We start from the raw sequence: 24305 nt of genomic DNA, 5'->3' as shown, positions 1-24305 counted from the left end.
GGTGGAATTAACTTAAGTCCTTGTGGCCAAAAACAGGATTAAGATGCTTCGGATAATCTTCTTGCATTTACGTTTAAATTGGAGACGTTTTCTGGTCTCGTGGCTATATATATATTATAATCCTAAACGGATTTTTCTCAACGGCCAATGTCTTGGTTTCATCCGATGCAGTCAGTATCAACTGAATGGGTAAAATCGTCAGTCATTCAATTAACTGCGTTGGGCCCATCTGACTTAAGCGTACTGGAATTATGTGGCTGTGTGCGGATTACATAAAAAGCTCCGCCATTCGGCATTGTGAACGTCATCTTATCAAGAGGGCTTTAAAAGCTGCTTTGTAATTGGGGTGGCTGAGGGTTTTAACAATTCAAAAGCGCTGGCCTGTGTAATCAACAGCGGTGTGACAGCGAATGAAGACGAGCTTGCAGTGGCAGTCTCACGTGTGAGTGTTATTCACCATGGGGCATTCTCTAAACGGATCCACGATGCGGTAACAACAAAAGTTGGATATGAATGCAGCACCTCCAAGTCGCGCTCGCACAGAGGTGGTCCGCTGGCTTTGGGGTCTAACAACTGTGTTGGGAGTGTTGAGCTGGCACCGGCATGAGAGATTGTGGGTTCAAATCTTTGCAAAGCACTCGTGATAATTAAACCAGGTTTGTCAAGGAATGGAATTCCCTCCCAAATAGTTCTGCTTGTTGCTGGCCACTTGAAGTCTCTTGGGGGTTTTTGTGCTCAGGAATATTTGTAAAAAATTTTTTTATGAATACCAAATTGGTCATTTCAACTGTCAACAATGCATTCGCGAGCAAATACGGGTCTCCCTCACTCTACGCGGTAGTAGATGCATTCCGAAACACGGGGGGCACGTAGCGAAACCCCCACGAGATGGCTGCCTCCCGAGTAGCGCACGCAGCACGCACACAATGTTGTCCCACGTTGGGCCGCATACGAGTAAATTAAAAGCACGTGCTCTACAGTGCACATTGGATAGAAACAGGTTAGCGGCGTATACGCGAAATCGCACAAACCGAACCCTCAAAGTGTGGGAAACCTGGGTTTTCCAATTATTTATGACTATTCCTGTTTGGAGAATACTGTATCCACCTTTTCCATTTTCATTGACAAACGCTCTTTTTTTGCAGAGCATATAAACAAAATGTGTCCCGAGTGCAGGTGACTTCAGAAGTAATTATGACATTTTCTTTATCCTTTCTGTGGCAGGGTGGTGCTTTGTTAGCCAAGGCATGCATCACCTTGCTTGTTCAGCCTAGCCACCTGTCTGTGGTTCTTCACCGTTGAGTCATTGTCTCTCGCTGCGAGTGCGAGTGAACGCTGTGCGACGGCGCGTTCCAAGTCGAAATTATAACAAAAAATATTTTAATCTCGCAACGTGACACCCCGTAGCACAATTGGAATATCATTTATAGGACAAAAGGCAAAGGCATTTGTGTCTCGGGCTTTCCACTTTGCGAACTCCAAAATAAACGAAAATCGAAATGACAAATGGTTGTGTGTGTTTTGTAAGGAGGAGGGGAGACGTGATGGATTGTAGAGGACACTCACCGGCATGAACCGTGCTGTAGCAGCATCTGTTCCTTCGGCTATGCAGTTGGCTGCATGGCAGAATGTGCATGTACAGCCCTTTGTCAGTCCACTGCTGGATGACGTCCTCTCCCCACCGTGCAGGCCGTCGGGGTTATTTGACCATCCATCACCCCGCTGGGCCGTGTGAATTGGTGAAGGTATGGAGCATAGGCGCCACAACATAGAACTACATTGCCACAATGCATTTTGCTGCACTGCGCTCTGTTGCTCGTCACTTAGCCAAACAGCAGCATATAACGACCTGCTGTGCATGGTGGTTGCCCCGCCTGCTCATCAAACCTGACTTGGCTTCGAGATCTGACGAGATTGGGCACATTCTGTGAGATTTGGTCAGAGGCGTTGGAATAGAGACGGCGTAAAATATTTTCCGTGCGGCCACTGTGCATTAATGTCTTGATTCACTGTTCAGCGTATCTTCTGACTGCGCGAATAAGCATGCAACCTCGCCCATTACATAACTTTCTTGGGGGTTCCGATTACAAAGTACACGGGCTAGAGGGTCCCAGGTGCCAGGCTATAACAGACAGGAGACCCCATTTCACTTTAGCACCAGGGTCCATGTCAACCACCGCTAGCTACTCTGCTGCACCCAATCCTAGCATTAAAGTCGCACTGTTGAGATGCACAGACCCTTTCAGACATCCATTTCCCCCCCACACCTTTCAATTTGGCACGGTTGGGTACGCGCGCTGCGAAATAAGTTCATCGTACACGTACGCCTGCTTGCAGTAGTGATTGCAGTGTTTTTGAACAAGCTGAGAGCTGTAATGTAAAATGTGTGGTTTTGTAAAAGGTCTCGCAATGAATGGCCTGTGTACAGGTTCGTCTGTAATTTCTGTAAACATCCCACTCTCCAGTGCAATTTTCTCTCTTTTTGGACTCTACTTCAAGTCTTATTTTTTGAGAATCAGCATGTGACATTTACGGAATATCAGAGCGTAATAAAACACGGTTACAGATATTGATGGTATAGCGTGTTCTCAATAATTATTTGCTGCCCTTTGTCAATTGACTGCTGGATGAAGGCCTCTCTATGCCATGTCAGTTGACTATACATCACCACAGTGTTGGTTAGTGGGGCGGTCGGAGCATAGGGGTGGTTCAGATCTTGCGCTCCACTGAAGTTAGCCGTGTCCGAGATTGGTCTTGGGTCACTGGGCTCACGGTCCGAACACCACTGCACCGCTGCTCAACGCCATATGTTCTTTTTTTTGGATACGCATTGCGTTTAATTTAACATTAAATATAAAAAAACATAGGCGTGCTAATTTCAAGCGTATACTGTAATATTATTACACGCTTGGAGCTAAACGGAGCTCAGTAATGCTACCTAATTAATGTAGAACAGCTTCTCGGTACTTTACTAGCTTCCAATTCAAAGCTTAAGATATGATCCCAAACAGGAACAGTTTTTTTCGATTTAAAGCTTTCGTGACTGCAGGGATTCATCTTCTTGGTTCTTTCGGTAAAGTCACGTAGAAGGGAAATAATAAAATAATACAAATAAAACATAATAAAATACAATTCTCACGACGTTTCGGCCACAACGTAAGCAGCCGTCCTCAGGTGAAGAACAGGTCTGTCGGAAAGACAGCGTCTTCACCTGAGGACGGCTGCTTGCGTTGTGGCCGAAACATCGTGAGAATTGTATTTAATAATATTTTATTTGTATCATCTTATTATTTCCCTTCTACGTGACTTTACCGAAAGAACCAAGAAGAGGAACCGTTCTTGTCGTACGATTCCGTAATGGGATTTGTGTTTGGCCCCTGAATGATCCGGGCATATTTTTTTGGTCGTGTAACCCTCCAACAGCTGATTTAGCCAAAGCAATGAAAACTGTCACGTGTGCAACAGTTTAAAGCGCCAATTGGTATTGTTTTGGCTTCATGGGGTCGTTGCAGAATAATTATCTTGACCAAATGTAGAAATTGAATACGACATTTTTTTGTTCTAGATTTGAAGATTTCGTGACTGCAAGGATTCATACTTTTAGGTTTTTTCGGTAAAGTCACGTAGGTAAAAAATGAAATTAAAATTAATATAAGTAATAATAGAAATAAAATAATAAAAAATCACGACGTTTCGGAGGCAACACAAGTCTCCGTCATCAGGTGGGACCGTCACAGCTAGATGTGCTGTATCAAGTGAACGGAGACTTGTGTTGCCTCCGAAACGTCGTGATTTTTTATTATTTTATTTATATTATTACTTTTATTAATTTGAATTTAATTTTTTACCTACGTGACTTTACCGAAAAAACTTAAAAGTACGACATATTTTTTTGCTTGATTGCTTGAAGCTTCTTTGGGTCAGAAGGCACACGACACAATATTTGGCCTCACAATTACATTTGCCTTACCCCAATAATCTGTTATGAACCGTAATATTGGCTGCTCAAGTTTGTCTTGTGGATACATATCTTGCCTGTGTGTCCCTGGGGGTTGTCCAACATTAGTTTAAAGCATTGGCAATGATAAAATAAACTTTGAAATCATGTTTGAGTGTATTTGTGGGTCATCATTCTCGTAAAGAATCAAATAACGTTTTGCCATTGTAATGAATTTAGCTCCTCTAAGTGGCTGCATGCTTTTGCATGATCAAATCATGTGCAACAAATAATAAATGGTCATAATTTGCAGGCCTGGATGAATATGAATTGCAAATGCAGGAATTTTCTTACACAATTAGTTACATGTATCGTGAGCCTAAGAATATATTTGATTTGAGGGCATCGATGCATTGTTGCATGCTGAATACCTCTACTGTGTGTCCCAGACTAACATGAGCTTGAAGGTTAAAAAGGACCTCAAACATCGTATCAGGAGTGATCTAACCACGTCCCTGCAGTGTCACTCCTGTATTTTCACAAACATCACCTCGATGACGTGACTGGAACATTTCAAACAGCCCCATTAATGCTCTGCTTTGCTACATGCAATATCTACACGATAAGAGCCCTTTGTGTTTTGGGGTCTTTTCACCAATGGGAAATACTGCTTGGCTTTGCCTCCCAATCTGACATCTGCCCCTGAGCAATCATGCGTGGACCCCCTTTTTTGCCCTTCACGCGGTAGAAGTCTACGCAGAGGAAAGAAAACGTCTGGATAACTGAAAATCCATCACGCGGAGCCCTGTTTATCACGCAGAGCATTTAGAATTTCACGGTTAATGTAATTCTAAACTTGAAGCGATAACTATCACCGACTATTACAATATGCACCTGTTTGTTCCGTATAAAAGAATGGCTCTTCACGTTCTTGTTGTAAACATTACTGTCGTTTTGCAGTTCTTTGCAAAACAGGACTGATTTCAATTGCAAACAGTATGGTTTTTCTGTTCCCTGTAAATCACATCGGTGTTCACTCGTTTGCGTGTCGCCTTCGCGCAGCGGAGCCCAAAGTTGAAATGTTCACTTCAGGCACGTGGCAGCACTTTGAATGAATTCAGGAGAGCGTGAAGATAGGAATGTTTAGTTTTAGTCAGTTATGTTTATTCATTGCTGAATATCGCACTGCTGTTGGTGGCATTCGCAAATTGGATTGCAGCCAGCAGCCAGCATTCCTCGTATAAGAGGACGTTTTGATCCCTGGTAGAGGGAGGTTAAGCATTGGAACTGGTGCATGCTCCGCCGTATATTTCATCCTCGCCATCTGCATGGGGTGATTGTAATTGAGACGGCTTGTGCAGGGTGTGTCATCCTGCTGTTCATTCTCTCCAGCTTATCTCTTTTTGTTTTGATTTACATTTTCCCTTGTTTTGATTGTGCTGGGTTTTTTATTTAAAAGCTGCCTTCTATTGGTTGTTGAGATGCTCGTAGTATTTCGATTCGATATACATTCAAAGGAGTATGTATCAAATTACTTTGTTTTTACATAATTTAACTTGAGTCTACCTTCGAAGCCTTCTTTCCTAAGTTCTCATACCATACATTTATTTAGTTATTCTTCAATATATTGGATATTATAATGACAATTTTGCTAGTTTTGCTAGTGAGCTCAAGATGGGTAATATATTCTCTATTTTTATTAATGGCAAAAAATATAAGTAAATCAGGCTTGCAAAACATACCGGGAATATCTGTTGGAGGGATACAGCTGGAAAGCAAGGAGGAATGAGGATAGGTGCCGTCCATAAATGACGTCACGCACCTGGGGGGGGGGGGGGGGGGTCAGACATTTGTGACGATGTGTGACGAGGGGGGGGGTGGTTGAGAAGTGTGACGTCACGTAAAAATGCGCAACTTTAAATATATATGTAATTGTTATAACAAGACTAATTGTTATAACAACACTCCTACAACATCAGAGTGCAGCGACACATTACATACGCGTTACAATGACAATAGTTTAAAGCGATTTGAAGCGTGTTTTATTTTCAAAATGGAAATATGGTTTTGGGGGGGGGGGGGGGGCAGAGGTTTGTGACGTCATATTTGAAGGGTGGGGTCTGACTTTTTGTGACGCCGTGTGACGAGGCGGGGGGGGGTCAAAAATCGTCCAAAATCACGTGACGTCATTAATGGACGGCCCCATAGAGGTAAATAGTTAGTGCTTTTGTAAATGTTTACTTCACAATGAAAGAGAAACATACTAGTGACAGAAGTAGAATGTTTTAATCTGTGCCTATTACCTGCTATGACATGAATCCGAAATCATGAACGTTGATACATAAAATGGAACAAAAATGTTAATGTGAGCAAAGAAGCGTGGAGCAGTGCGTGTTTGGAATTGCACTGAGAGACGGAGGTCCATCTGGATTCGAGGAACGTGCAAATTAATAAAAAAAAGTACCGTGACTAAAAGTGGGCTTAGATAGGACACGTCGCTCGAAGGGATAATGGTCGGTGGTCAAGACTAACTATGGAGTGGCAGCCGAAGGAGGGAAAGGCGCCCAAGAGAAAGTCCGCCGCATACGTGGAGCAATAAAATCGGCGCGTGTACAGGTCACAAGACCGTGAGAGATGTCAACGGCTTGGGTAGGTTTTACATTCAGCTGCGGATGGATCATGGCCGATGCCGATGGTGGTGATTTCAGATGTATTTTATGAAGTCGCAAATGACGCCTCTCTGCAAATCTTATTATCCCGAGATACTGGTTCACACGTTCCGTGGCTTTACACGACCTCCTGCATGGCTTGCACATCTCTCACGTCAACAAATATACACGCGCATTGGCTGGAGATTATCTAACGTGCAAAGCTGGATCAGGGCAGGTGGCGAGGTCTGGAGTTTCAGAACCTATGTACTCAAGCATTACCTTCTAAGCCCAAACACATCTACAAGCAAGTCGTCAACATGGATAAGGCTTTCTTGAGCGCTTTGAGAATAGGCCAATGCGGTTTTGTGCAATTTTATTAAAACTATAAATTACCTTTTCGAGTTCCGCTAGGAAGATCGTGGGGCTGAACTCCAATTAAAGCTCGCTGTGTCAGCAGTTGGCATGTAAGCTGATTCGCAGTGTAGCATTTAATTTAAACGCCTATTAGTTGCACAAAGCCCACTAATTTAAGGCCTGCCAATGAACATGGTAATTTAGTGTGAATGTCACAAATCAAAGAGGTCCGTCCGTCGCCACCTAATTTGATCTGGCTCTTGGAAAGCTGTTTGGCTATTTTCTTACTTAATTCTGTGACGGGGTTATATTTGATGGCCGGTTTGGAACGTTGACTCGCCGCTGTGCGGAGCGGGAGGGTTGCACTGGCTCTTCTGTTAACATCAGCTGGTCCACTCAATCTCACCCATCGCAGGAACTCGGTTTGCACGCCCTGCTAACACCGGTGCCTAATTTACCATAGCCAGTGGAAAACAGAATCCGTTGTTGTACTGTACCTCTATGCTCACCACATTTACCAACCATGGGAAAGTATGGCCAAATAACCCGCATAGCACGGGAGGCCCTTACCCTCATCCAGCAGTGGAATAAAAAAAATGGCTGTGCAGTGTCCACATGTACCCTGCCCCTACACCAGGGGTCGGCAACCAAAATAACAAGAAGAGCCATTTCTTTCCAATTCGGTACAAAATTCAGTATTTCAAGAGCCGCAATGCATCTGAGTACATACTGTACATACGTACATATCGTCAAGAAGCAGCCCGTAAAGAGCCGCATGCGGCTCCGGAGCCGTAGGTTGCCGACCCCTGCCCAACACCAACCAACTGGCCATTATGAGGACGGGAGGAAGGTAAGCTGAACCCACAGAGACACAGCTGGTGGAGTGTGGATATGGAACCCGTGCTCTGGTGTTGAACCTGGGCTTGTCGCTACTCGCAAAACCCGGTTCCCAGTGACCACGGAAATGAGGCATACGTCAATTGGGGGGCGGGGGGGGGGGCTACGCACAGCACCCAATAGTGAACCACTTTTAGCCATCTTAGCCGAGGTGTAAATATATCTGTTGGATTACGAGTCAAAGGAACAGCTATCTCTTAAATCCTAAATCCTCGAGTTGCCGCAGCCTCGTGTCAGGGAAGGTGGCACAATAGAGCTGCTTCTTGAGTTGCCTCAACAAACCGCTCTAATCCACAAATAGAAGGTGTTTCTTTACCTTCTGCAATGTGTGATTTTCCCCCACGTCAGTCGACCGGTGGGCCAGGCCAATTTAAAGAGGGGGAAAAAATGTGCTTGTTTGTTTTTCACCCGTTGGGCTCTCGTCACATGAAGGAATATAAATGGATTTAATGTAATCAACTTTACTGAACCATCAATGTAAATAAAGAAGAAAGCTCTAGACCAGGCAGGATGGTTTCAGCCAAAGGGCCTGCCCTGTGAAGAGGTCTAAAAAATAATGTAAAACCAGGGATATACTGCTTAATTATTTCTCACCATTGCAAAGTATTACACAGGAGTTGGATATCATTTTGATGTGGATTGAAAGAAATAATTTTAAACATCTTCATCTAAATAACTGTTTTGGGGCATGCAAAAAGTCGTAATAGTGATAGTCTGTCACACGACACTTTAGAACCCGGTGTGATAATGTGTGGCTACCCACGTGTGAACCCAGTGTCTCTCTGTTGCTGGCTCAGTCCTCCGCCATGAATATTAGCCACCTGCACACACCCCAAACACAGCTTTAATGTGTTTGGTTCTTGCACACACTGCCATTAATAGACACTCACAAGCCATCGGGGCCAAATTGTATGTAAATGGTTCTCTCGGGGAATATTTTTCTGACATGAAGGCAGCCATTTTTCGCTTGTACTCTTGCGTTTAGCCTGAACTTAGATATTAGAGTTGCTGCTTCTGAATCCTGACCGCGAATTCTTCTTCTGGTGCATTTGTCTCTTGCTTAAACTGAGAAAAAAAACTTGTAGTATTAAGACAATTACGTAAAGATTTTTTTTCAATTCATGGAAAACAACAAAAAATACAGGAAACGCTTAGGAAAGAGATGGCTGGGTAGCTAATAACTCGGAATGCTGAGCTGGCACGGTTGAGATTCTGGATTTAAACCTGGCTATCAATCGGCCACGATTAAAAAGGGTGCTCTGTTGTGGTGAGTTTATGGGCCACACAAAAGAAAACCTCCACGAAATTAAATGAGATTTTCACTTGCGTTGGCTTTAATTCCAATGATCATATTAACGTTTGTTTCGACTTCCTTTGCTACACAAATGTCTCGCTGTAGAGCTGAGAGGAATTGTGTGTGGATAAAAGGAAAAAGGTCACCCGAAGTGATTTTCGGAAGAAGGTTATTTGGAGTGTGAATGTTCTCCCTTAATTGCATGGATTTTTCTCTGGGTCCCACGGTTTTTCTTCTCACATTTATAAACGTGCGTTCAGAGTATTTGGCTGCTATAAAATGTCCACTTGATTGGACACTTCATTGAGCTATCACTTGAGGCCAGGTCGCTTCTGAAAAAGAGCTATATAACTCAGCGGGCCTTGTTAATAGTTTTTTTACCCTTTCATCTGGCAACAAAACTGACACCTTTTTTTTTACAAGGAGTCATGTTTGCATAGACCACAATACCTGCAGTCATAATGCAAACAAAAAACATAACTCTGATAATGTATGCACTGTCCTTGAAGTTGATTGGTCCACACCTGAGACAGCTTTCCTTAGAGCCTAGTCTCACATGGTGTTGGACCATATGACGCCAAAAGGCGGGCCTTGCCTGGTAAAATAAAAATAAAATGTCCATGAAATGCGCTGTTTTCTCTGTCACGTGGGGTGGTGGACTGTTCCGCCGGATTCCGTTTGGGTTCTTCACCTCGGGACCGGACGACGATCGCGCACGCCACAATTGGCATCAACGTTGCAACAACAAAAAAAAGGGGGCAAGACAAATAATTTGAAATTGTCGATAATGTTTAAATGTAATTCAAGTGTATAAAGAAAGCATCTTAAATATTTTCGGAGTCGATTTAACACGTAGGCTTTTGCGACCAATATTATTAATCACCAGTGAGAATCGTCGCCCTCAATTTGTAAGTGTTGCGGGTTTGTTGTCCATCACACCGGTGTGCTTAAGTAGTAACTATTTGGCACGTTTTGTTCACGTGACAAACCTTAGGTGGGTAATACGACACATTTTACATTTTCGCGATCTAACCCAAAAAACGTTACTACGAGCGTCAAAAGTGTTAGTGATTTTCTGCTCTAATGAACATTGAAGCGGTGCTCATCTCCTGTTCACAGCCCCTGAGCCAGTGGTAGTACATCAACATTCCTCTGGAAAAGCCGAGTCAATGCATGGGACAATCACTGTGGTACTAATTTTATTGACTATGGGAGGGATGTAGAGCTGAGTCAACCCCCCAACCAGCATTTGAACCTGCAACCTTCCGATTCTGAGCCTCTCACTCTGCCCCTGGGCACACATTTGCTTCCCGACAGCAGCACTGATTTTATCGACCGTAGGGGGATGACGAGCCGAGTCAGTCTCCAACAAGGAGTTGGAACTTGCAACTTTTCGATTTGCGAGCTGCTCAGCCTACCGCCTAGCCACCTTGCCGGTTGAAACAAAGCTCCGCTAATCGTGCGCTCTGTCACGAGTGTCCGGTGCATTGGCTTCGGAGAGAAGTACGCCGCCGCGTGTGTCGTCAAACGGTCTGGCGCGCCGATTTTGAGTGGGGGGGGATGCCCATCGCCAAGCGGACTGCGAGTCCCGCGCGCAGTTGGCGAGCGCACGCCCAGCGAACTGCGCCCCCCGTTTGTCGCGTCGACGCCTTCTCGCGTGTCGTTTTTTTACGTCGCCGTGAGTGCCTACGCTCGTGACCTTTGTTGCGTCCGCCCCCCTCCGCCCCCCACCACCTCCCTGGGACCGCCGCGGCCGCTCTCGTTGATCGTTAGCGCTCGCCATCTGCTCGGCTGCCGCGCTGCCCAATATGACGGGTCTCTTTTTGCCCGTCCCACGTCGCTGGTTCTTCCTCGCTCTTCCACACTGAGCCGTTTGGTGTACTCCGGTGGGAAGCGACTCACTTGGGGAAAAAGAGGCCTTAGCGCGGCAGTGCAAAGAGAATGAACGTCTTTTTTTTTCTCTGCCAAATTTCGGGCCAAGTTTATTTTGTTTGTTATATTGTTTATGTTGCGGATACAAATGATTGTAACATCGCGCGAAATCTGGAGTGGAACAAAGCGTGGGAGCCTCCAGCTGCTGCCCATCAAGACCATTGTAAGGTGGAGCCGCAGCAATTCGTCAGCTTTCAGGCAAGGCTGTTGAGGAACCAGACCTAATTTATAACGCGTTTTGCCTTTTAAAAAATCAATTGCTTGTCTCTGCAACACTCCATTAAAATTACAAACAATATTATCAATTCAGAAATTTACGGAGCGTGTCCGTTACAAGAATTTGTACTTATTTGTTTCAAGTACATTTGCGTCGTTCATTGTTTTGAAAATTACACTGTTGTTCAACACAGTTAAGTGGGCTGGGGCAGAAGACACAATCTGAAGATATTTACCACCGATGGACAAGGTTGGTGATCGAATGGCAGCCAGAGGAGAGCCTGTGCCTGGAAGGACGACCGGGCGTGGAGATCGGTTCATGTACAGGAGTACGATGCCTTACAGCCAGCATGAGTTGGCTTGATCCAGCAGTGGATAAACCATGCCTTCAAACTTCAAACGTTGATGTTGCTACTAAAGCCACATGCTGCTTGACTGTATGTATTGTACGTCGTCAAATGGATAGCCTTTGACCAATTCACACGGAATGCAACCGATCCCTGTCTGATCTCAGGAACTAAGCAGTGAGTTTTAGACTGCATAGTGCTTAGACGAGTCAACCACCATGCATGCTCGCCTGGTATACAGGAGGTCGTGGGTTCGATCCCGACCCCTGATGGCTGCTGTAATATTTGGAGTTTTTGTGTCCTCTCTCTCCCCCCGTGGATTTCTTTGGGTCCTCCGGTTTTCCTTGTCCACATTTTTCTCAACACCCGTTTAGAGTATTTGGCTGCTATAAATTGCCACGTGATTAGCTACTCTCGTTGAGTTATTTTATGTGGCCAGGTCGCTTCTGAAAGAAGAGCTATATAGCTCAGTGGACCTTACCTGGTATAAGTAAAAAAATGGTTTAGTTTAGTATGACAGGTTTTTCTAGGCTGTGGGGATACACTGTGGGCAGTAGATCGTAGTCCAGCAATATTTATGCTGCCACGTACACGATCAACGCCTTCACCAGGCCGTGCACTGCCCGGCGTCGTGGGTGCACGGTAAAATAACCCGCCTAGATCCCGCACAGCGGAATGGGGGGGGAGGGCCCTTCTAGTGCAGCGAATATACAAAAAACAGCCGTGCGTGTGTAACGAGTTGTACGAGCTCAGGGACAGGAGACGTCCTGAATTCACCTTCGCTGTCCGGCCACGCTAGTGAGGCATCGCTTCCCCTTCTTGTGTGACTCTGCAAAGATAACCCTTGCGAAGCGAAGCCGCCTCGACGCCATGCCCGGCGAGCGGTTTGAAGGCAGCGTCACGGATTCACAGCCTGCTCTTCCGAGGAGGGGGAGTGGGGGGGTCAAGTTTGTGATCCCGCGTTCGCTGGGCTTTTTGGCACTGGTTTGCCGGCAGCTCACTTACCTGAATTGGCTGTCCAGATGGCTTGCCAGTGCCTGAAAGCTGAAAATATACTCTGCCCTGCTCCCCCCCCATATCTCAAGCTTGCCACGCACACGCCGTGGTGGCTCGTTTGTTTAATCCGCACGGCTATACAACGGCATCTCGGTCTAACGGGTGCTTGGGGGTTTTGTGGGATTTGTTTCGTTTTCCATACGAGCAGCCCCCCAGCGTGGTGTTGAGAGTACAGGCAGGCTGTTAGACACACTGGTATTTTGTTAGGAGGGCACGGTACACAGAGCACTGTGCATTTAACCCGTGTGTTCTTCAAGCTAAGCGGCACATGCTTTTTGGTTTTCTTGCGAGCTTTGCGTGAATGTTGATTTTTTTCTTTTGCCAACGGAATCGCGTGTGGCGTGCAAGTTGAGCCCTCGTTTTTTTTCCCCCGTCGACTGCTGGACGAGGGCCACCCCCCCACCCCCCCCGCTTTCACACTGTGTGGGTCATAGGGGTTGTTTGACCACGCTGCTGAGTGTGGATTAGTGAGAATGGATGCATAGACATTGGAGCGTAGTATTGTACAACAATACAATTACCTACACTTTGCCCTCTCCTGCCCACCAGACAACCATGCAGTATTTTACAGGTGAACTGCTTCATGCATGGTAGTTGCCAATCCAAGCAATATTCAGGCTCAAACCCTGCTTTGCTTGTGAGATCTGATATAGGCCACATTCTTGGTGATCTGGGAATAGGCCACATGTTTTAACAAGGATGACTTAATAAGTGTATGGATGTCAATACTGCTATTCATAATTTAAACAACTCTACATTAAATTTCGATTTAAAGCTTTCGTGACTGCAGGGATTCATATTCTTGGTTCTTTCAGTAAAGAACCAATAATATAACTATACATTAAATTATGAATGAGAAAAAAAAATTCGAATGAAAAGCCCGCTGATTAGAAAATTCAGGTTTTTATAAAACCATAATTGGAAATTGGTAGGCATCTCGCCTGAATAGTTGGAGGAGTGGGTTTGAGGAGGGAGGCAGAGAATTGACAATGTTTGCCCCCTACCGAGTCTGGGTGATGTGGGGAGACAGAGGCAACTCGGAATTTTTGCCGACCACAGCGCTCTGTCACGTGCCTTGCCAATCTAAAGACACTCACCGGTGTATACGATCACTGCTGTTCCGTTATACTTACCTCGGCCATCGCTGTCTTCATGTCTTGCGTGTTGCAGCATCAGGTACTGGGCGCGGAGGATCGAGAACGAACTGGACCGGGTGCTGCAGCTTGCCAGTGGCGTGGACCAGCTGAAACAGGTGCCAGGCCAGCTCCAATAACACCACCACCACCACCACCTCCGCGGTGGTCCCACGCTGCTTGTGCACAGCTGTTGTCTGCAACAGGGGTGGCCAAAGCGCAGCTTGAAAATCAAATGCATCTCCGAGGCAGTTCAGGCATTGCTCAATAGGGGTGCGGGTAAATTGTAACTTTTTGAAATCTAGATTGTAACTTTTTCGTTTTAACTTCATTCTTTGCAATGGGCAACAATCTGCGAAAGCGTGAGCGATATGGGGGGGGGGGGGCAGGGGGGTGGTGCAGGGGGGGGGGGGTACTCACCCCTGGAAGCAGAGCCAGACGTGAGTGCTCCCGCAGATTTCTAAATCCAAACCTTGGTGGCCAACTAGCACAAGCGAACCCGCCGTATCACTATCCCACGTGAGCACATCATGTGACCCGGCCATACGAAGATATTGGCGTAAAGGCTCATGGTGTCAGAAAATGTATCCAACCTTGGTCTTTGACACCAGACAGATCGTTAACATTTGTTTAATCGGCTATGCCATGCTGATGACACTCGTGGAAGCCGAAACCGGTCCATGGTTTGTTTTCATGAAACAAATGTTGCTGGACAATGTTGGTTTTGAAGTTTTGTAAACTCTACTAAATCGGAACTTAACGGGTGTTACCTCTTCATGTGTGGGTTGTTTGTCGGGTGCTCCAAAGGCCTTCCGCACACAAATTATACCTTTTTAAAAAGCAACTGACCATACATCCCTATTGGCCAAACATGAAGGATTTGCCAAACATCCTCCAAAAGGCCATCCACCGAGGAAATGGAGCAGGTGACAGCGACTCATGTGCTTGTGCTCTGTGGATTCCAAAGAACACAGGATGAGATGTTGCTATCCTTTGTGCAAGCACTTCCAAGAGTTCATGAACAGTGAGCCCTGGTGAAATTTGGGGAGCACATCGTCAGTAGTGAACCTTTGGTTCCTAGGGTGTTTCGGCCTTTCACACTATACACCCTCCCCAAAGGCGGCCAGCGACAGGGTGAACAATCCTACACTTGCGTCCCATTCCCAATTAGTCATAGGAGTTGCCTTGTTATTGATAGCCAACATCCCATGGGACTATGCATGGCAGGGGTGTCCTCCTCCCTGAGTCAAGCATTGTTGACTGCATACCTCCCGGCCCTCTCACTTTGGGGCCCAGCTGGGGTCTTTCCTCTTCATCCAGAGCCACTGACTGCTGCCTTCTGCCGCCTCCGATACAGCTCTGATTGCCGAACGCTGGCTCTGGCCCTTAATTCCCAGGTGGATTGTTACTTGGCAGGACGGCGAGAGATGGCGATGGCTTAGGCTATGGGAGGCAGTGACGATCAGCAGATCGATTGTCGCTGATGATGGTACACCATCACTGCTTTTTATTCAATCAGACTTAATTATCAGTTGTTGCTAATTTGAATTTATAAATGAACATTTCCATTAAGCAATTATGAATCACGAAAATGCACACAAGGCGCCCAGCTTCTATATATGCTCCAAGCTCGTGTGCTGTTTCATTCAGACTCTGTCGCCTCGACGGACCTGGTTTTCACCTGAGGACGGCTGCTTGCGTTGTGGCCGAAACGTCGTGAGAATAATTTTATAATGTTTTATTTGTATTATTTTATTACTTCCCTTCTACGTGACTTTACCGAAAGAACCAAGAAGAAAAATGCACATCACCGTTTTGTCGTCCATCATTCGATGTCATTTTGAGAGATGGTTGCCTCTTACCACAAAAGGGCATGTGCTTTCCGTCATTCTCTGACACACTTCAAAGGCACTCGAGGTGTTTTCTTGTGAAAGCTCATTTGCCTCGAGCTGATGTAGTCCGCCGTGTTGCTGTAGTCCCACCACACGAGTCACTGAGGAGAATAAAACATCCCGTGTTAAAACCACAAAGTTGTTCCACCGCATGCCCTGTGCCTGGGCATTATCCCGAAGTGATTAGTGAATAAGTTTCCAATGCATCGTATGCAATGCATGTGCACGGCCGAACAAAAGACTGGGTGGGGGGTCTATGATTTATATCATTAATTCATAACTTTGGTGAATACCAACGCCGGTTTACTCCGTTCCTTTGTGCTCATTTTAAGAGTTGTGGTCACAGAGGTCATGGCGCTGAGCAAGCACCGCTGAGATCCGGCATTGACATCCAGGTTTCAACCGCCTGTCATTAAATCGGATTTGCAAGTGTAGTGAGTTGCTGCTCTCATCTTGGTCACCCAATGGTTGCAAAAAAAAGCTCTCATCAGCAAGTTGAATTTGGTTCCACGCTTAATTTGGCTACATCGTTAAACCAGCACTGAAGATGATACAAATAGATTTTTTTGACCGATTCACGTGCTGCCCACTATGATGAGATGCACCTCTGTGGGCCGGTCTGTAAACACGAAGGGTTGCACCGCTTGCCACAGATCGAAATGGATACTTAATCTCATTAAAATGTTATCCCAGCTCATGCCACAGCTGGGGTAAAATTCACGAAAAAAAACCCCGAATTTTTCCTGGGTAACAAGCATAGTAATAAATAATAAGGAGCAAATGTTATTTTTAAATCCTTTATATTAAGTTCACTTGCTTGCGTGCTTGCTTGCTTGCTTACGACCGTGCAAATCTTTCGGTCGTTTTTTAACCCACTTCCCGTGATCCAATCGAGTTGACATTTTGCACACAGACTCGTTGTGCGTGACGATTAATTTTCGTGAAATTTTTTTCCAAAATTTTCCACTTTTTAGGAAAAAAAATTTCATATTTAATTTAAAATACCAATGTGATAAAAATGAAACTCTTACTCAAGAAAAACATAAATGAATAATAAAATAAAACTGATGCCACGCATATAAAGGATTTATAGTTAAAAACTTTGTTTTTACGGGTTAATTTTTTAAAATTGTGGTCACAGTGAGCCCATCTTGGAGGAGTCATCCACGAACTACGGAGCCCTCCGAGTGGCGAAGAGATGAGGGAAGGCCACCAAACCCGCTGATTGTGCCGTGTAATGACTTGTTTAAATATTGAGTTGCACGCGCTTCCCTAATCCGTTATGACAGAGGCCTGTTTTAGAGAGAGCTCTCAGCCAGCGCTCGCACACAACCGCGTACGATGCACCGTCGCGAGGCAACTCGCATACTTGTGCGAGGAGAGGGAGCATGGGCAACCCTTTAAACATTCATGGGGTGAAGTTGCACATGCCTTAGCTGCCTGTCGGAGGTCTATAGAGAGCGGTAGTGCAGTGGTTTGCGCGCTGCGATGTGAACCCGGTGGCCCGAGTTCGATTCCCGCTCAAGGGCAACGCCAGTGACTATTATCTGAACTGACGCCGGTCTTCCCCTAGGTCAGCTCAGCCACAAACGTGCATCTGGTGTGGTGTGTAATCATGAACACTTGGGAGACAACATCTGCTGGGAGTGGTGCTGGCCACCAACCCCCTTGTATGCCGTGCTGGCCTTCATAAGTGCTCGCTAACATCACTTGTCCCAACAGTCTGTCAAGGCTGTACGGGTGATCTTTGCCTTTTGTTGGAGAGATATGCTTGGCTATAGAGCCACGTGTATGCACTGTAAAATGGATTTAGATTTGATCCAAAAAGTTGTACCGGTCAATTATCATCGATTTATATCTAGGAAAGTCTCACGGAGTCGCAAACACTCTTTCAGGAGGTGCCTGCATTGGGATGTTTGGCTAATTCCTTGCGAATTATTTTTTTCAAGACAATCATAGCTTGAATTTCAATTGTCGTGGACTCATTCAGGAAAAAACCTTGCTCAATCCCAAGACACTGTTATTCAGGGAGAATCCTGCATTGCAGTTTTTGGCCCATTCCTATGCGATTAAGTTTGTAACATCATCGAATAGTGAAGGGTCTATGGCAATTCTGATTAGTGGAAGAGGTGAGGTGTTGAGTCATCCATTTCTTTTGTGTTGGTAGACCAAGTCAGCCGGTAGTAGGTGTTGAATCTACTTGGTATGCTGTCATAATTGTAGCCGGACAAGCCCCGCCCACCCCGTGATTATAAATATTATTGTTTAATTAATTGTTGGGAAAGGAAAGCTCAAGAAAGTTCAGTGAACTGAAATCAACGGTTCGTTCAACTCCCACAAGACGATTGTTCACTGGGGCTGCTGGTAATCAGGGAAGTCCTGTGGGCTTCATTGTTATCATCGTCTATTATTGTTCAAAAATAATCACAACCGCATATGCGCACTGCCTCTCTAGATGTTTTTCGTTTCTCAGTCCGCTTGTCCTGGTGAGGGTCGTGGCGGCAGCGGGTTCAGTAGGGTGGTCCAGACCTCCCTTTCCCTGGTGACGGACTCCAGCACTACATTACTGTACACGACACTATACACTACACTATACACTACACTATACACTACACTATACATTACTATACACTACACTATACATTACTATACACTATACACTCCTATACAGTACACTATACACTACTATACACTACTATACAGTACACTATACACTACTATACACTACTATACACTACACTATACATTACTATACACTATACACTCCTATACAGTACACTATACACTACTATACACTCCTATACACTACACTATACACTACTAAACACTACACTATACACTACTATACACTACACTATACACTACTAAACACTACACTATACACTACTATACACTACACTATACACTACACTACTATACACTACACTATACACTACTATACACTACACTATACACTACACTACTATACACTACACTATACATTACTATACACTATACTGTACACTCCTATACACTACACTATACATTACTATCCACTACACTATACATTACTATACACTATACACTCCTATACACTACACTATACACCACTATACACTACACTATACACTACACTATACACTAATATACACTACACTATACACTACACTATACACTAATATACACTACACTATACACTACACTATACACTACACTATGCACTACTATACACTACTATACACTACTACACTATGCACTATGCACTACTATACACTACACTATACACTACACTATACACTACTATACACTACACTATACACTACACTATACACTACACTATACACTCCACTACTATACACAGACTTTAGCTCTTCCTGGGGACTTCCCAGGCGTTCCCAGCCAGCTGAGCGACAGTCCCCGCCAGCGCGTCATTGGCCGGCCCCCGGGGTCTTCGCCCGCTGTCTCGATGTGCAGTTCAATATCTCCGCACGTATCTTCATCATATCTTAATGTGGCGTTTCAAAACAACCTTGCCCTACAACGTCTGTCCAAACATAGAGGAGAATGTAACTTTTGCCGCTATATACACTGACATCGTATTGTTAGACACACACGCAAGTCATCTGTTTGATTTGGAATCTTGTTGTCAAAGCACCACTGGGTTGGTCTTTGCAGGCTACTTGTTGCCATTCCCTGGAAATATGTCCATTCTTCGGTGGCTTCACACATCAAATCCAGTGCACTCAACCTCCTGAAGTCATTTTTCCACAATAAACAAAACCTGCGGTACAGCTGCCTCTATTGCCACGTCGTTTGTGTGACAATCGAGGCAACAAAATACTCCCAACCCCCAAGGACCGCCGGAGATGTCTGAGGGCCGCTCTCAACAAATCGAGCACAGGCAGAGATCAGACATCGGTGTGATCGCACGCTGCAATTCAACACAGTCAAAGAGAAAGCATTGCAGTACTGCAAAACAAATCTGCGTAACATTATGCTGAGTACCAGCATGATTGTTATTCGTTTCCTTCCATTCAGCAGAAGTGTGATGGTTGGGCTACGAAAGCTTAAAATCATGATTGAGCTCCCTGACTTTGGTCGCCAGCTTGACGAGTGCTTTGTGATCCGTGCGCTCAACGCGTTCGATTTGGCTGGGCGCCTTCATATTTCCACATGCAAACATTACTTTGCAAATTCTTATGTTTTTTCCGGTAAAGTCACGTAGGTAAAAAATTAAATTAATAAAAGTAAAATAAAAATCCTCTTACTTGATACAGCAGTCGTGCTGTGACGGTTCCACCTGAAGACGGAGGCTTGTGTTGCCTCCGAAACATCGTGATTTTTATTTTATTTTTATTTAACTTTTATTAAATTAAATTTTTTACCTACGTGACTTTACCGAAAAAACCTAAGAATATGAATCCTTGCAGTCACGAAAGCTTCAAATCTAGAATTACTTTGCAAAGTTGAATCTCCAAACAGTATGAAGACTCCTTTGAGGTGGCCGGGTGGCTCAGAGGTCAGAGCACTGACCTGGCATTACCGAGCTCACGGGTTTGTCCAGACAGTCTTCGCCTGTGAGTTAAACTGAGTTTCGCAAGTTTAATGAGTTGGTGGTCTCAACCCGGTCGTCAACGTCTGTTCCAAACAGTCATAGCATTGAATATATTTTATCCTGGACATAGTCTGTTTAAAGTGTCATGTCTAAGAATTCAAAATATAAGTTTGAATGCCAAATGATAGACATTGCTCTCTGCTGCCCGCTGTGTGGACCAGAAGTCACTTGACATTATCTCAGAAGGCGTTTTGTGATGTCTGCTTCCATGGGCCTAACCTCTGATACGGAGGGTCCCGTAGGTCTGTGATTTTCTGAAATGATTTTTCGTTTTGCGATATGATGCTGAATACGAGAAAAATATATTTTGAGCACTTCCTTGATGGGCTGGCTTTCAAACCTATTTGTGATGTTGCCTCTTCTGCTAGCTTTTAGGAATGTCATCTACTTTGCAAATTAGTGGCAGTGATCCATTTTAATTTGCACGTGCATTTACTGCGCGGTAAGATGATGGATTGCCACTGATTTATGTTTAAGAAAAAATTAATATGTATTTTTACAAATTACTCCGGCGTGAGATAGAAAAAAGCAATGGCTCTTTTTAGATTGTAATCTGTTATTGTCATTCTGTGACACTGCTTAATGCAAATGATGCTCTCTAGTCTAATGAGTCGGTTCAGAGCAGATGCTTGGATTGCCCATGCCCTGTTAAATTAACAAGCGGTGGCAAGATTTAAGCTGATGAACCCATGCCGAGTGCCTCATTGGCAAATGCACGATCTGCTAGGCTACCTCCAGTGGCTTCGCAGTAATACTTGCCGCAATAAAATATTAGTCACGCGAAAAATAAGTGGCATTAAAGTACATAAGTAATGTGTTGTTTACTGGCATCTGTATACAATTTGCTCTACAGTTCAAAGAGGGGGGTGTATATATATTTATTTATGTGTATAGTTAGGCTGGCCCCGGGTGAACAAGATTACATTAAAATAAAAATCTCTGGCCACTCCTAAACCTATATATTATTTTGCAATAGTTACCATGCCTGGTAGATGTAGCCACTTTGTCATTGTTTAATTAGTGCAGTGGTACGTGAAAATCAATGTGTTTTTTAATAATGGGGGTTAGCTTTGGCCTGACCCTGATAAATGAGGCAACCACGCCACGACGCAGGGGTTTCATTATCGCCGGCGTTCCCCTAAATGCCGAGCAATCTCCGACGCGCATCACCGTTGGGTCGTTACGACCGCGTTCATTATGACCGCGCTCATTGTGAGGGTATCCAACTTCGCGCTCGGCCACGAGCCTTGCGTTGCCTTGCCGTCCTTGCAGAAGTGGAAAAATAGCGTATCCGGTACCAAATTTTTGTCGTGAGTTTGTGTTATTTGGGACTCGACCCGTTGAACCGTAAGTGAATAACGCGACGCCGCAATTATATGGGGGCAAACGAGGTGATTCGATTTGATTGGCCGTGTTGGGTGGTGGAGGGCCATAAGGACACGAACTTGGCCACATTATCTTGTGCCTGGCTTAGAATAGTGTCTCTGTTATTTCTTTGGTTGTGTCAATGTTTTTTTGTGAGTTGTCTAATTCTACACTTATCTTGTTAAGCGATTTTTTTGTTTTTTCGTGCGAAATATGTCATCATGAATAATTGACAACTCCTTTTTCAATTCACTGCTAGATGAAGGCCTGCCCATGACATCGACAGTGGAAGTTCGTTGACCCGTGTTTCACCGCACGCTGGTTCGGTGCGAGTTGGTGAAGGGGAGATGGACCCAGGACCGCTTCCGATATCATTCCACCGCTGATGTTAGCCATGCGTGGTAATCCAACTCGGGTCACCAGTTTCATAGCGCAGCAACTGCGCAAGCCACAGCCCCAGCCCTCCACTTTCATGTACTGTATATCCATCTGCCAAACAGTTGTCGATTTGCTCCCACTTTGCCCGTTCACCTGTCTATTTATATTCCGCTCAATTTAAATGCGTTACCCGATCGCACCAGGCTTTGGTGTCTACCGTGGAATAATGTCGCGTGCCGCGTGATGTCCCAGCGAATGAGGCAACGTTCATTACATGCAGGAGCAGTGGAGGGGGTGGAGGACGTAGATCACACGACAATAAGCCGGAGTGATCGCCCAAGGTGTCAAGGCAGAACCTGCCGCGCACGCGAGTGCAGTGCCGTGTTCATCTCGTGCTCGGCCTGTATATCATGCACGAGAACTCTGCACTTGAATGCCTCTTGCACGTCTGACTTGTGTTGCTGCGGTAGCTGTTGTGCTGCTGCTGTTGCCGCCGCTGCCGATGGTGCCTAGAGAATTCCACCTGCTGAGATATTCAGGCCCGGATTGAGGGTGCTGTGGGTCATGAGCCAGCATCATTTACGCATTCTCCACCCGTACTATGTCGAGCCCATGGGCAGCTGCACACTCTGGCTGAGAGCTAATTGAGTCCTGGTGGCTACGGCTTTGTAGGATCTCAGTCCGACTCTGTGCTCGTCGTTCGCGAGCAGCAGGATGGGCCTCGAGCGGTGTGGCAACGGGTTCCCGGAAGTGCCAGGCCCTACGTCGTAAAGGAAACCAACAAAACAGCTCACTCGTGTAAGCCTGCTCAATTCTAAAGTTTATATGGGCTCAGAGATGACGGCCGTGAGTAAAGTGCCACAGGGTGGGCTGTAATTATATAGTTCAATGCTATGAGCCACAGTTTTGGCATTTGGCCATCCGGAATAGGGGTGGGGGGTGTTTAACTCTTAATGTGCATACGGAATCCTTTGTACATCAAAGGCACCTTTCCCGTTGTCTGCGGGAGGGTTGTCATGTTTTTATTTTTATTTCCCCCCCCCACCCCCCAATCTCTCCCACCTGTGACGTATATTATTCAACTTCTTTAAAGCCAGCATGTCTCCCGGCTGTTGTATGCACAACAAGAATGCGCAGCGACTTGAATGGCGTTTTTTCCCACCGCTCCGTTCGCAAATCCGCAAGTATGCCATGTCCATTAAATATCGGCAACGAATGTTATTGAACGATCTCTGCACTGGAAAATGTGATCTCGTGTTCGGTCGCATTCGGTACCACACTGCTGGCCTTTGCCAAAGCCACTTTGGTACCTTGAGCAAGCGTGTTGCTCGTGGAAGCATGGACACACTGCACGCAACATGCTCGGACCTTTTGTCAATCCACTGCTGGATGAGACCCTCGCCACGCTGTGCAGGTTGTAGGGGGGTTGTCTGACCACACGTCACCGTGCCGGTCGGTGAAGTGCAAAAGCGCAGTGCAACATTGGATTTTGCTGCACTGCTCCCCTTATGCCCACAACAAAGCCCCCCCCCCCCTCCCCCCCGTGTCACCTACACCACCTGTTACGCTGTTACGTATGGTGGTCACCCATTTAGGCACTATCCAAGCTTGCCTAACTTCCAGGATGTGCTGAGGCCAGACAAATTCCTGGGTGAATTGGTCCACAGGTGTGACACTTAACGACTGACTGATTTGTTGTCGATATCACGCACCCCCCTCTCGCTCATACGCGCTGGGGCGTCTCGGATCACTTTACATCGCCTCTCGTCCTCGGCACATTAGAAAGTGGCAACCCGCCCTGGCGGCAGCAGCGGGGTCCCCGTGCGGAACAAGGAGACCCGGGCACACCGGCTCTTGCCAGTCGAGGAGTGACGATTGCTGTGACTGATTTTCAATTGAAGTGAAATTTTTTACCGAAAGAACCAAAGAGTATGGATTCCTGCAGTCACAGGAGCTTCAAATCAAGATTCAAGTAATGTTGCTTGGAAAGCAGAGACGCCTCCACTCGCTTGGATAAGATTACAGTTTTTTAGGGAAATTAATACAACGTTGCTCAGCTTTGAGCCACCTTGGCAAAGCCTTAATAAAAAAAAAATCTCCGATCCCTTCCTCCTTTAATGAATATTTAATCGCGACTTGAAATTTTAATCGCGACTTGAATTGGGCCTTGTCTCAAAATTATGTAAATCAAATCATTTTGGGAAAGGTTTATATCACTCCATGGTTTCGTAGAGATTAAGCAATTGTATTGGAGATAAT

At 45.4% G+C, this 24305-nt stretch overlaps 1 protein-coding gene across 1 annotated transcript in view; it reads left to right on the top strand.

Moving 5' to 3' along the window:
• The window catches only part of LOC133342630 (voltage-dependent calcium channel subunit alpha-2/delta-2-like), a 111169-nt gene that overhangs the window by 15875 nt on the left and 70989 nt on the right, over positions 1 to 24305 (top strand). The window contains exon 2 of the mRNA XM_061551906.1: positions 13855 to 13936. Coding sequence (XP_061407890.1) covers positions 13855 to 13936 — 82 coding nt within the window. The remainder of the gene's footprint in view (positions 1 to 13854; positions 13937 to 24305) is intronic.

This window comes from Lethenteron reissneri, chromosome 15 (assembly GCF_015708825.2).
Source record: "Lethenteron reissneri isolate LAM-NWPU_2019-01 chromosome 15, ASM1570882v1, whole genome shotgun sequence".
Taxonomy (NCBI): Eukaryota; Metazoa; Chordata; class Hyperoartia; order Petromyzontiformes; family Petromyzontidae; genus Lethenteron; species Lethenteron reissneri.
The sequence above is the reverse complement of the archived record's forward strand: the minus strand, read 5'-3'. Positions and strand labels throughout refer to the sequence as shown.